This window comes from Capricornis sumatraensis, chromosome 3 (assembly GCF_032405125.1).
Source record: "Capricornis sumatraensis isolate serow.1 chromosome 3, serow.2, whole genome shotgun sequence".
Lineage (NCBI taxonomy): Eukaryota > Metazoa > Chordata > Mammalia > Artiodactyla > Bovidae > Capricornis > Capricornis sumatraensis.
The window spans coordinates 49,583,225-49,596,967 of NC_091071.1; the positions used below are offsets into that span (position 1 = coordinate 49,583,225).

Sequence of the window (13,743 nt, forward strand, 5' to 3'; positions counted from 1 at the left end):
TAACACAGCAGATCACTTCCTTGACCCTGAAATGAGATGAATAAAAGGATTTCCAGGATTCCTGATTTTCCTATCTCACTGGCTGTTCTTCATTCATCTGGTTTTGAAGAATTCACCATTTTCCAGCCTCTTCCCTGTAAAATGTTCCCAGACGTTTTCTTTACCTACATTTGTTCCCTGGGTAACTTTAATCAGTTCTATAGCTTCAATATCATAGATATATTATGACAGTTCTCAAACACATTTCTAGGTCCCTGAACTTCAGACTTCCACCCAACTGTCAGCTTGACATTTCCTTTATTTATGTAATAGGCTGCTTCTATTAATTGCATTGTCCCCCAAATTTGTATATTGAAGCTTTAACTCCCAACGTGACTGTATTTGAAGACAGAGCCTATGAGGAGGTGATAAAAGCTAAATGAGGTCATATGGTTGAGGCCCTAATCTGAGAAAACTGGTGCCCTTATGTGAAGAAAAGACACCAGAGTTTTCCCTTCCCTCAGTCCCCATGTGAGGTCATAGCAAGAAGGTGGCCATCTTCAAGCCAGGAAAGAGCAGGATCTTAACCTTGGACTTCCAGCCTCCAGAATTGTGACAAAATAAGTTTCACTGTTTGAGTCATATAGTCTGTGGTGTCATCTTATGGCACTCAAGCAGGCTAGTATAGCCACTCACATTCAATATGCCCAGAACCACTCTTCAAATCTGTACCTTTTGAGATGGGAGGAAGCAGCTTGGGAGCCTTTGGGAGAGGACAGTGCTGAGAGGTCTGCGGGCTGATCCCACAGATTGGTTCCTTTAGGTTTTTCCAGGGTCTGGGGAAAGGTGCAGCCCGGCAGGGACCCATAGTTTCTGGAAGGATGGTGTGGATCGTGGCCGACGGTGTAGTACAGGGTGAAGTAGTACACTACCCACCTTTGCAGCAGCATACCTCCACAGAGCTTTCTCAACAGAGACCATGGTCCCCCACTGGTAGGGGTGCCCAGCGCTGGACAGCAGCAGGATGGTACCAGGCTGGGTGCTGCTCAGTCACCCTTTTTTTTTTTTTTTAATCTGTACCTTCCCTGAGGTATATCATTTTTACAGTTGCTCAGGTCAAAAACCTTGCAGTTTTCCTTTACTCCTCTCACCTTCCAGAGCTAGTCAGCAAATCCTGTGCTGTCTTTAACATATATTCAGAATGGAATCACTGTTCATAACCTTTACCCTTATCACCCTTATAAGGCCAGTGACTTCTCAACTGGAGCACTGCAGTAGCTGCCCTTGACTTTGTAAAATCCATCTTCAACAATGCAGCTAGTGCAGAGTGACCCTTTAATACTAAATCAGACTGTCATTTCTCTGCTCAAAAATTCCCCAGTAGCTCCCTATAATAAAATCCAAAGTTTTTGCAATGACCTACGAGGCTCTATATTAGGTGTTCTCAAAGTTGAACATCACATCTAGAGAGCAAGATTGTTGCCATGGCCTGCAGAATTTTATGATTCAGCTATTTTGTGTTTGTGCCTTTATAACTGATTTTAACTAGCTCCCATATGATGTCGATGAGCCAGGGGGCCCCATTGGGCGAATCAGTTCTCTTCACGCACTATACTGTCTCCTGTCCCCCACCCCTCCCAACCATGGTTCTCCTCTTAAATGGCAAACCTGCTTGGGCCCCTAGGTCCACACTGTTCCTTCCTGGTATTTACATAGGCCATTGTCCACTTGCATGATCATTCACTCAATTAGCACCGCTTCAGAGAGAGATTCTAGCACCATCCATTCAGAATAGCACAAACTGTCACTCTTTTATTTCTCCTTAGAGTGCTCAACACATTTGTTTACTGCCCACATTTTTCTGTTACAGAAGGCCAAGACCTTTTCTCAGTTCACTGTCCTGACCCACGGGCTAAAACAACAGTGCCTGGACGGTCATAACAAGTACTCAAAACATGTTTCACTGACTAGGAGAAAAAGTGTGGAGAAAGCGCCTGCACCGGGAAAGAGCCAGCTGATTGCACAGCGACCGAACAGCCGGCGGCGGGACTTCCTGGGCGGTGCCCGGAAGAGCTTCCGGTGTGAACAGGAAGTCCCTCCAAGAGCTGACGCCGCGGTAGGCTAGGGGCGGTGGTAGGCTGCAGCGGGCGCAGTCATGGGCAAGAGAGACCGCGCCGACCGCGGTGAGACGTGGCGCGGGCGTGTTTCGCGGTTGCTCGCACCCGCCGGCCCCCTCATCCTGTGTGGTTGCTGCTTAGGCCTTCTCAGAGGCGGTCGACCCCAGAGTCGCTCGCGGCCGGCGCATGCTATCAGGACTGGCCGCTGGGCTGGGGTCGACCCCGACCTCCGGAGAGCCCTGCAGCCGGTCTAGGTGGGCAGCGTGAGGGAGAGGACTCCCGAGGTGCACAGTGGCTCCGGGCTAGGGGTGGTTGGCGCCAGGGAAGTCTAGTTGCAGCCAAGTTCCGCCGATCTGCGACTAGTCAGTGCAGGGGGAGCCCGAGGCCCCTGCAGGGCTCACTTTGTGTGTCCTTGTTAATATCTGCAGAGAAGAAGAAGTCCAAGAAACGGCACTACGAGGATGAGGAAGACGATGAAGACGACGCCGCTGGGAACGACACCCAGGAAGCTGTTCCCTCCGCGGCCGGAAAGCAGGTGGATGAGTCCGGCACCAAAGTGGATGAGTATGGAGCTAAGGACTACAGGCTGCAGATGCCGCTGAAGGACGACCACACCTCCAGACCCCTCTGGGTGGTGAGCACGCCCGCAGCCAGGGGCCAGGAGTTGGTGGGGCCCAAACAGAGAAGCAGGATCGTGCGCTTCGGAGCCCGCTGAGAGCGAGCTTTCACAGGCACGGACTGAAACAGCCGAGATAGGAATGAGCGTGTCTGCTCGTGTGCCGGCTGGCCTTGGGCTTCCTTCCTCACTAACCCCTGCTTTACTCTCATTCTCTCTCCAGTTCTGCCGCGTGATCGGAAATTACTTTCATCCATGGAGTAGCGGCATTTATTGTGTAACGTTTTAATTCCTCTTTGAAAAAATTAACGAGACATTTGCTAGGCAGCTTTTTAGCTCAACTTGAAGTAGTTAATGTTCTCCATTCATTGGTCATCTAGCCAGAAAGATTATCCAGTAATGTAGTTGGCTTCTCCTGTGAAGACTACTGGGAGGAGGCAGCTACCGACTCTGGAAGCTTTGTCTTCTATTCTCTCTACTCCTTGTATCTGATTAAAGTAGTAGCAGGCCCTACAGTTGACTGAAGATGTGCTTACAAAAGTATCCCTGGTGTTGGTTTTCTGGGCAGCTTATCCTGTCTAGATAATGGTGTGGGAAAGAGTCGAATCGTCTCATTAATTTCCTTGACTGTTGTGTCCGTTTGGTGTTTCTCAGGCTCCTGATGGCCACATCTTTTTAGAAGCCTTCTCTCCAGTTTACAAATATGCTCAAGACTTCCTGGTGGCTATTGCAGAACCGGTGTGCCGACCAACCCACGTGCATGAGTACAAACTAACTGCCTACTCCCTGTATGCAGCTGTCAGCGTCGGGCTGCAAACCAGTGACATCACGGAGTATCTCAGGAAGCTCAGCAAGACAGGAGTCCCAGATGGAATCATTCAGTTTATTAAGGCAAGTGGGGGCTAAGGCTGGCTCTTTTGCCCTCCTTCTTAATGTAGGAATGGTAGGGACAAGTGCTGTACATCTTTAGTCTGTGGCAGTCAAGAAAATGCCATTCAGATCCATTGTGGGGAGCAGAATAGCCAGTCACCCTGGCTGCTGCTCTTCTGGATCCAGCATTGTGTTTTGCTGAGGCTACACTTCCCATGAGCTGCTCTTAGCCAGTGGGTACTAACAAAGTGGGTCTTCAGGCTCATTCTGGCCCGGCTTATTTGAGAATACAGCCCAAAGTGTGGGCTGTTAGGGACTGAATTGTGCCTCCTCCAGAATTCACATCTCGAGGACCTAACCTGTAATATGATTGCGTCTGGAGTAAGGAGATAATTAAAGTTAAATGTGGTTAAAAGGGCAGGGCCAATAGGATTAGTGTCCTTATAGGAAAGGATACCGGAAGGCTTGTATGCTTTCTCCGCATTTGTACAAAGATGAGGTAGTATGAGCACAGACTGAAAAGGTAGCCCTTTGCAAACCAGGAAGAGAACCTTCACTGGAAAAGAAGTTCCTGGCTTCATGATCCTGGACTTCTAGAAAAAAGTTTCTGTTTGTTAAACAACTCGGTCCAGGGTGTACTGTATGGTAACATGAGCAGACTAGCACAGATGATAAACGTCACTTAGGTCTGAGAGACAGGAGACCACTAACAACTTCCATTAGGCAAAGTCAGAAAGGACTTCACACGTGGAAGAGGAAAGAGTTCTCTGTGATGAGCGCTTGAACATGCTTGGGTTCTGAGAGATGGTGAATACCGTTCAGAAGAGATGGACAGTAGCTTTCATTGTCTTCTGCTGATCAGTAGGCAGTTGGATTCAGACCCCAGATCTGGAGTGGCAGAAGATGAGTGCCACAGGCATCCAGCACAGAAATGAGGCCAATCTCAGAGAAGCTGGTGGGAGCCCTGAAGAGAGTTCTTTTCTTGTGATGTGCAAGGGTACCTTGGGAGAAAGACTTGCATCTTGTAAAATGAGCCTGTTTCAGTTCCCTGGCTCCTCTCAGTCTTGGCTGGGAGCTGCCTGCAGGAATGTGGGTGTTGGTTATGCAGGGGTGGATCTAGAGGGCAGCAGTGGAGGCAGGCAGCAGCCCGAGACCTGAGTTGCAGATTTCGTGGCCACCACATTTTCTCTGCTCATTCCGTCCTAAACATTGTTGGGAACTTGGGAGGATTTTCCACCATTAAGAATCTTACATCTAGTTGAAGAAATGGGAATGTTGGCGAGGAGGCTGGAGGCTTTGTGTTTAATTTTTGCAGCACCCACTTACTGAACACATATTCTGCCAGCTTTGTGTTGGGGGTAGCGCTGGTACAGTGGGGTGAATCTCTGGATTAGAATGGGGGTCTCTCGAAGTGAAGAATAAAGACAAAGGGAAAATAATGGAAAGATTTTAAGCAGCATTTTATAGGTTAAGGGATGTGCATCAGAGTTAGCCAGACAAGAGGGAGGTTTTGCTCTCAAAAAGTAGAAGCTACACAAAGAGTCAGACATGACTGAAATGGACTCAGCATGCACACAAGGGCACCGAAAGGTGTGCAGTGAACAGTTTATCTCCACTGACCACTTTCTGTAGTGGCTTTGTATTTTATTCTTAACTTTTCTTGACTATGTCAACTACTGATTTAAGCTGTTTTCACTTCCCCACCCCACCCCTCCATCATGGGCATGTGGGATCTTAGTCCCCTGACCAGGACTTTAACCCTGGGCCCTCTGCAGTGAGCGCCTCCAGTTCTAACCACTGGACCACCAAGGAATTCCTGCTATTTTCAATGAAAAAAAATTATTTCTATTGGATTTATTTTACTTGAAGTAGTTTTAGTGTTTGTTTGTTTTCTTCAAAATCATTTTTACACTTTTATCTTTAATTTTTGTCCTTCTGTTTCTTCTGGGTTTTTATGGGTAGTGCTGTTTTTTAACCTATAGCTTGAGTTAGATACTTAGTTCATTAATTTCTAGTCATCCTTATTAGTAGAAATATTTAAACATATGTATTCAGTTCAGTTCAGTTCAGCTGCTCAGTCATGTCCGACTCTTTGCAACCCCATGAATCGCAGCACGCCAGGCCTCCCTGTCCATCACCAACTCTCGGAGTTCACCCAGACTCACGTCCATCGAGTCGGTGATGCCATCCAGCCATCTCATCCTCTGTCGTCCCCTTCTCTTCCTGCCCCCAATCCCTCCCAGCATCAGAGTCTTTTCCAATGAGTCAACTCTTCTCATGAGGTGGCCAAAGTACTGGAGTTTCAGCTTTAGCATCATTCCTTCCAAAGAAATCCCAGGGCTGATCTCCTTCAGAATGGACTGGTTGGATCTCCTTGCAGTCCAAGGGACTCTCAGGAGTCTTCTCCAACACCACAGTTCAAAAGCATCAATTCTTCAGCCCTCAGCTTTCTTCACAGTCCAACTCTCGCATCCATACATGACCACTGGAAAAACCATAGCCTTGACTAGACGGACCTTTGTTGGCAAAGTAATGTCTCTGCTTTTCAATATGTATACCTATGGCTGATTCATGTTGTTGTATGGCAAAAACCAACACAATATTGTAAAGCAGTTATTTTTTAATTAAAAATAAGTTAAAAATAAAAACAAGTAAAGCTAAAAAAAAAAGTAGAAGCTAATAGAAAAAGCTCTATTTAGACAGATCTACCCCTTTAGGATTGCACATTGGATGTTCCTAAAGTAAAATGAACACTTGCTTGATAGTAAAATGCGTCCGGTAATGACTTGTTCTGAGCGAGCTGCATGTGGCTGATTTTACCTGTCTGGTGTTGTCCCTCCCTGCAGTTGTGTACTGTCAGCTATGGGAAAGTCAAGCTGGTCCTGAAGCACAACAGGTAAGGGACTCTGTGACAGGCCCACCAAGGCGTTTTCATCCTCTGCCTGTCAGTGGCAGGAAGCTAACGTTTGTGGGCTGTGCTCTGCACTAACAACTACTCCCCAGAGTAAGGGGCTAAAGGGAATGAGTGAAGCTGTGTGGCCAGAACTGTTCATTCCCTGATCACTGTATTCCCCTGGCAGTGGAGCTGGGGCTCAGATCCCTGCTAGTTTGTCTTCAAAGTGGGGCTTTGCCAGCAGCCCTTCTTTGCTCTCTCATGACCAGTAGCTCATCACTCAGCTTCAGCAAAGGGATGGGGCAGGGTGACTGTGGAGAGGAGCCGGAGGCCACTTTCCCCAGAATATCTGAAGAATGCTAAATGGACTCTTCTGCAAATTCTGTCCTGGTCAGCAGGCTTCTGCTTACTCCCCTTTTACAGATACTTCGTTGAAAGTTCTCATCCTGACGTCATCCAGCATCTTCTCCAGGATGCTGTGATCCGGGAGTGCCGCCTGAGGAACTCTGAGGGGGAGGCCACCGAGCTCATCACCGAGACTTTCACAAGCAAATCTGCTGTATGTGGGCTCCTGGGTCACCCTCAGGGGCTGGACACATTCAGGATTTTAGCCCTCAGGTGCTTTTAGTCCAGCATTTGCAGCCTAGTGGTCCTGCCGCTTTCTTGCAGCTTTGACTGTTGCTTGGTAGCAGTAGGGTTAAATGCTCTGCGCAAGTCCAGATCCTGCCTTTCTCTTCCAGATTGCTAAGAGCGCTGAAGGTAGCGGTGGGCCCTCCACTTCCCGAGTGACAGATCCACAGGGTAAATCTGACATCCCCACAGACCTGTTTGATTTTTATGAGCAAATGGACAAGGATGAGGAGGAAGAAGAAGAGACACAGACAGTATCCTTTGAAGTCAAGCAGGTTAGTGAACATAACCCCTCCTGGTTGCTTCTCTAAGCTGATATCAGAAGCTGGTCTGGCCCTGCCTGGACTGTCCACAGTTTGTGTGAGAAGAAGGAACCCCTGTCTATCTCCAGCGTGCTGTGGCATCATTCTTCCTGATGGAGTTACATCTGAGTGTCCCATTCTTCCTGCTGGTGGGTCAGTGAGAAATGGTGTCTGCGGGGCGTTTTGGTAGCTGATTGGATTTAATTTTGTTCATTACCTTAGTTTGGGGTCTTTTTCTTTGCTTTAATCTAGTTGTTATCAAGCAAGATCTGAAATTGCAAAAGTCTAGGTAAACTTGATTTTTATTGTTAGGTGTCTTAGGATATGTGTTGCTTCTGAGCATGCTTTGGAGTTAATAAGATTATAAAACCTTCAAGCTTTTTTCCAGGAAATGATTGAAGAACTCCAGAAACGTTGCATCCACCTGGAGTACCCTCTGTTGGCAGAATACGACTTTCGGAATGATTCTGTCAACCCTGATATCAACATTGACCTGAAGCCCACAGCTGTCCTTAGACCTTACCAGGAGAAGAGTTTGCGGAAGATGTTTGGGAACGGGCGCGCACGCTCCGGGGTCATTGTCCTTCCTTGTGGTGAGTGACTGAGTGAAGGAGATGGGTGGGCTGCTGTCTCTGCATCTGTCCTGAGTCGTGTATGGTCTAGCCTAGGTTCTTGGCCGGAAGTCGTGGTACACTCAGCTGGAGCCCTGCCCCAGACTCTAGAAGGTGAACTCTCTCAGGAAGGGGCCTGCACCTTCTTTTTTTTTTTAAGCTGCATGGGTTACTTTGAAGCACATCCCTGGTTAAGGAAGAATTGCTTTTTAAAGGAACAGCTCGATTTTTAATCTTGATCCTCTAATGGTGAACGGTGGTAAACTCAGAAGCCCCTGGAGTTTCACCTTCCTGTGTCTTTGCCAGTAGCAGTGTTCACACTACCACGTTGCTGAGTGCTCAGCCCAGTTTATGTGTGACCATAGTAGCCATCTTTTACTCAGTCCCTCCGAAGGTAGTCCATGTGTTGGGTATAGAATACCCTAGCAGCACTGCTGTCCCAGGGTCTCGGGCAAGTTGCACCTTAGATTTAGTTTTCCCATCTTTAAAATGGCAATAGTAGAAGTGTCTCTTACTCATAGTTTGTTTTGACAGATGTTGCTTTTTAAGATTTAAACAAGGTGCATATATGGCGCTTTAACAGGGCCTGGCACTTGTCTCTCACTTTTCACATTTGTGTTGAAGTGGGCATGCCTCCTTTTCTGTAAAGAAGGAAACAGGTTTGGAGCAGAAAAAAATGCCTCAACAGTGTCAGCTTTGAGGATCATTACGAATAATTTGGGCCAGATTGGTGTGCCGATGAGCCTTTTTGTCTGTCCCTGTCTCTCATTTCAGCCTGGCTTGGGTGGGGTTGCCCTTGGTGTCTTGTAGGTGCTGGGAAGTCCCTGGTTGGCGTGACAGCTGCGTGTACTGTCAGGAAGCGCTGTCTGGTGCTGGGCAACTCAGCCGTGTCTGTGGAGCAGTGGAAAGCCCAATTCAAGATGTGGTCCACCATCGACGACAGCCAGATCTGCCGCTTTACCTCCGATGCCAAGGACAAGCCCATAGGCTGCTCCGTTGCCATCAGCACCTACTCGATGCTGGGCCACACCACCAAAAGGTCCTGGGAGGCTGAGCGGGTGATGGAGTGGCTCAAAACTCAGGAATGGGGCCTCATGATCCTGGATGAAGTACACACCATACCAGGTAAGCAGGCTGAGAGCCTGCTCATCATATGGACAGAGTAATTTCCAGTTCTTGGGTTGAGAGAGGAGCTGCTGTGTAATACAGCCATCTTGCTAGAGAGACTTGCTTGGTGAAGCTTTCAGTTAAGTAATGAGCATGTGCGGAGTAGGGGTTAGTGGTGGGTGGGCATACACACTGACAGTCTCCTTAGACTGGCCCAGAGTAGTCATTTAGAAAGGGATGCTTTTTCCCTTCTCTGTTTTTGCACCTCAACTTATCCACTTATCCTTAACCACCCCCCCAACCTTTTTTTTTTACAGTCCCACAAAAACTATACTAGGAGCACAGAATAGTTCTTACAATGTTTGTTCTGTTTGAAGACTAAAGTATTGATCCTTATTATGTTACAGAAGCCGTACTTGTCCAAGTATTGCAGGCAGCCATATTGATGTAATTTATGACCCATAAATCCACCCATTTAAGTATATGATTCAAGATTTTTAGTAATCTTGAATTTAGTAAGGCGTTTGTGCAGCCATTACCATGACCCAGTTTTAGAATATCTTTCTCATACTCACCATCACTGTTTTCATCCTTAGCTCCAGGAAATCGCAAAATTGTTTTCTGTTTCTGAATACGTGCCTTTTCTGGAAATAAATTAACAGAATCATATAATATATATTTTTTTATATCTCACTTCCTTCACTTCACATAATGATGTATCCACGTTGTGACACGTGCTGTGGTGTGTTCCCTTTAATACTGAGTAGTAGACCAGGCAAACCTTTCTCGATAAATTAACAGTTCTGATCAGCTGAGAAGTGGAAATTAGAGCTGCTGCTGCTACTAAGTCGCTGCAGTTGTGTCCGACTCTGTGTGACCCCATGGCCTGCAGCCTACCAGGCTCCTCCATCCATGGGATTTTCCAGGCAAGAGTACTGGAGTGGGTTGCCATTGCCTTCTCTAGGAAATTAGAGATGACTCTGAATTAAATGAAATCAGAGGCATTTTCACATAGTGTTTTCAAAATATTGTGAAGATGGCCTTTCCATCTTTTTGTTTTCTCTGTAACAAGAACTCCTCCAACCCCTCTGGATGTCTGAAGATGCCTGGAGATGTTCACAGCAAGCCAAGTAGGGATGAGGGTCTCTCGGTCAGAAGGAAGCAGTCCTGAGATGGGGAAGTAGTACCTGCATGGTCTGACCGCAGTGTAGTTCTGTGGCTGGGGAGGGTGTCGAGAGGGAGCGCAGTCAAAGCTGAATTCAGAGAGGCATTGGGGCCACTCCTGTAGGGCCTGAAGGTAGACCTTCAGCTTGTACTCTGGGTGAGATGCCTTTTGAGAGATTTGAGCCAAGGGTGACAAGATCTCATTTAACATTCTAAAAATTTCACCCTGGCTGCTGTGCTGGAAAGAGAGTGCAGGAAGCGAGGATAGAGAGCATCTACATTTGTTACTTTGTGGAATCCCACCACAAGGCTTGGAACCAGTGAGAATGAAGGTAAGCTGATTCTGGTTATGCTTTGAAGATGAACCACACAGGTTAGATCTGGCTCTGAAAGAGAAATCAAGGATGACTATCAGATTTTGGCTTGAGCCATCAGCAGAGAGGAGTGGATATTAGGTGGAAAAGGCTCTAGAAGGAGCAGGTTTGGAGAGAGAAAATTGGGAGTAGGCTTTCAGTTCAGTTCAGTCGCTGAGTCGTGTCCGACTCTGCGACCCCATGAATCACAGCACGCCAGGCCTCCCTGTCCCATCACCAACTCCCAGAGTTCACTCAAACTCACGTCCATCAAGTCGGTGATGCCATCCAGCCATCTCATCCTCTGTCGTCCCCTTCTCCTCCTGCCCCCAATCCCTCCCAACATCAGAGTCTTTTCCAGTGAGTCAACCCTTTGCATCAGGTGGCCAAAGTATTGGAGTTTCAGCTTTAGCATCAGTCCTTCCAAAGAACACCCAGGACTGATCTCCTTTAGAATGGACTGGTTGGATCTCCTTGCAGTCCAAGGGACTCTCAAGAGTCTTCTTCAACACCACAGTTCAAAAGCATCAATTCTTTGGCGCTCAGCTTTCTTCACAGTCCAACTCTCACATCCATACACGACTACAGGAAAAACCATAGCCTTGGCTAGATGGACCTTTGTTGGGAAAGTAATGTCTCTGCTTTTGAATATGCTATCTAGGTTGGTCATAACTTTTCTTCCAAGAAGTAAGCATCTTTTAATTTCATAGCTGCAGTCACCATCTGCAGTGATTTTGGAGCCCCCCAAAATAAAGTCAGCCACTGTTTCCACTGTTCCCCCATCTATTTCCCATGAAGTGATGGGACCAAATGCCATGATCTTCGTTTTCTGAATGTTGAGCTTTAAGCCAACTTTTTCACTCTCCACTTTCACTTTCATCAAGAGGCTTTTTAGTTCCTCTTCGCTTTCTGCCATAAGGGTGGTGTCATCTGCATATCTGAGGTTATTGATATTTCTCCTGGCATCTTGATTCCAGCTTGTGTTTCTTCCAGCCCAGCGTTTCTCATGATGTACTCTGCATAGAAGTTAAATAAGCAGGGTGACAATATACAGCCTTGACATACTCCTTTTCCTATTTGGAACCAGTCTGTTGTTCCATGTCCAGTTCTAACTGTTGATTCTTGATCTGCATATCGGTTTCTCAAGAGGCAGGTCAAGTGGTCTGGTATTCCCATCTCTTTTTCCACAGTTTATTGTGATCCACACAGTCAAAGGCTTTGGCATAGTCAATAGAGCAGAAATAGATGTTTTTCTGGAACTCTCTTGCTTTTTCCATGATCCAGTGGATGTTGGCAGTTTGGTTCTGCTGCCTTTTCTAAAACCAGCTTGAACATCAGGAAGTTCATGGTTCACATATTGCTGAAGCCTGGTTTGGAGAATTTTAAGCATTACTTTGCTAGCGTGTGAGAAGAGTGCAATTATGCAGTAGTTTGAGCATTCTTTGGCATTGCCTTTCTTTGGGATTGGAATGAAAACTGACCTTTTCCAGTCCTATGGCTACTGCTGAGTTTTCCAAATTTGCTGGCATATTGAGTGCAGTACTTTCACAGCACCATCTTTCAGGATTTGAAAGAGCTCCACTGGAATTCCGTCACCTCCACTAGCTTTGTTCGTAGTGATGCTTTCTAAGACACACTTGACTTCACATTCCAGGATGTCTGGCTCTAGGTGAGTGATAACACCATCGTGATTATCTGGGTCATGAAGATCTTTTTTGTACAGTTCTTCTGTGTATTCTTGCCACCTCTTCTTAACATCTTCCTTCTACTTCTATTAGGTCCATACCATTTATGTCCTTTATCGAGCCCATCTTTGCATGAAATGTTCCCTTGGTATCTCTAATTTTCTTGAAGAGATCTCTAGTCTTTCCCATTCTGTTGTTTTTCTCTATTTCTTTGCATTGTTCGCTGAGGAAGGGTTTCATACCTCTTTTTGCTATTCTTTGGAACTCTGCATTCAGATGCTTATATCTTTCCTTTTCTCCTTTGCTTTTTGCTTCTCTTCTTTTCACAGCTATTTGTAAGGCCTCCCCAGACAGCCATTTTGCTTTTTTGCATTTCTTTTCCATGGGGATGGTCTTGATCCCTGTCTCCTGTACAATGTCACGAACCTCATTCCATAGTTCATCAGGCACTCTATCTATCAGATCTAGGCCCTTAAGTCTATTTCTCACTTCCACTGTATAATCATAAGGGATTTGATTAGGTCATACCTGAATGGTCCTGTGTTTTTTTGTACTTTCAATTTAAGTCTGAATTTGGCAATAAGGAGTTCATGATCTGAGCCACAGTCAGCTCCTGGTCTTGTTTTTGTTGACTGTATAGAGCTTCTCCATCTTTGGCTGCAAAGAATATAATCAATCTGATTTTGGTGTTGACCATCTGGTGATGTCCATGTGTAGAGTCTTCTCTTGTGTTGTTGGAAGAGGGTGTTTGCTATGACTAGTGTGTTTTCTTGGCAAAACTCTATTAGCCTTTGCCCTGCTTCATTCCGTATTCTAAGGCCAAATTTGCCTCATATATTTATATAAAGTACCAAATACTGACAGGAGTGCAGAGCAGCTGGAACTGTCATGCATGGCCAGAGGAATTGCAAAATGTACAGTCATTCTGGGGCAGTTTGGCAGTTTATTAGAAAATCACCATATGAGCCAGCAGTCCCACCATGGGCATCTGTTGTGGAGAAATGAAAACTTAGGTTCACACAAAAACTTGTGCATGTTTATAACAGCCCTGGTTGTAATCTCCAAAAGCTATCAACCATGGAAATGCCTGTCAGTGAGGGGCTGGATGGACAAGCTGGCTCGTCATTCGATAGGATACTCCTCAGCCGTGGAAAGGAAGCCCAGAGGCATCTTGCTGAGTGAAGTCATCCAGTCCCAAGCGGCTGCAGAGTGTGTGATGCCTTCAGTAGGACATTCTTGAAAATATGAAACTTTAGTGACAGAGAACAGATCAGTGGTTGCTGGGGCGGGATGGGGGGTGTGACGAGGCAGAGCATAGGAGAGCTTTCGGGGTCCTGGATTGGCTTGTAACCTGATCGTGGTGGTGGCACAGTCTGCCCCTGTGTTAACATTTATAAAATCACTCTTACCCACTCT

General features: G+C 46.5%; 1 protein-coding gene across 1 annotated transcript in view; it reads left to right on the forward strand.

Annotated features, from left to right (window-relative positions):
• The first annotated feature begins 2,082 nt into the window (after nt 1-2,082).
• Nucleotides 2,083-13,743, forward strand: part of ERCC3 (ERCC excision repair 3, TFIIH core complex helicase subunit) — a 31,339-nt gene continuing 19,678 nt past the window's right edge. Inside the window, exons 1-8 of the mRNA XM_068967751.1 lie at nt 2,083-2,162; nt 2,525-2,730; nt 3,367-3,603; nt 6,429-6,478; nt 6,899-7,034; nt 7,216-7,380; nt 7,796-8,000; nt 8,829-9,143. Of these exons, the coding sequence (XP_068823852.1) occupies nt 2,135-2,162; nt 2,525-2,730; nt 3,367-3,603; nt 6,429-6,478; nt 6,899-7,034; nt 7,216-7,380; nt 7,796-8,000; nt 8,829-9,143 (1,342 nt within the window). The 5' untranslated portion in view covers nt 2,083-2,134. The remainder of the gene's footprint in view (nt 2,163-2,524; nt 2,731-3,366; nt 3,604-6,428; nt 6,479-6,898; nt 7,035-7,215; nt 7,381-7,795; nt 8,001-8,828; nt 9,144-13,743) is intronic.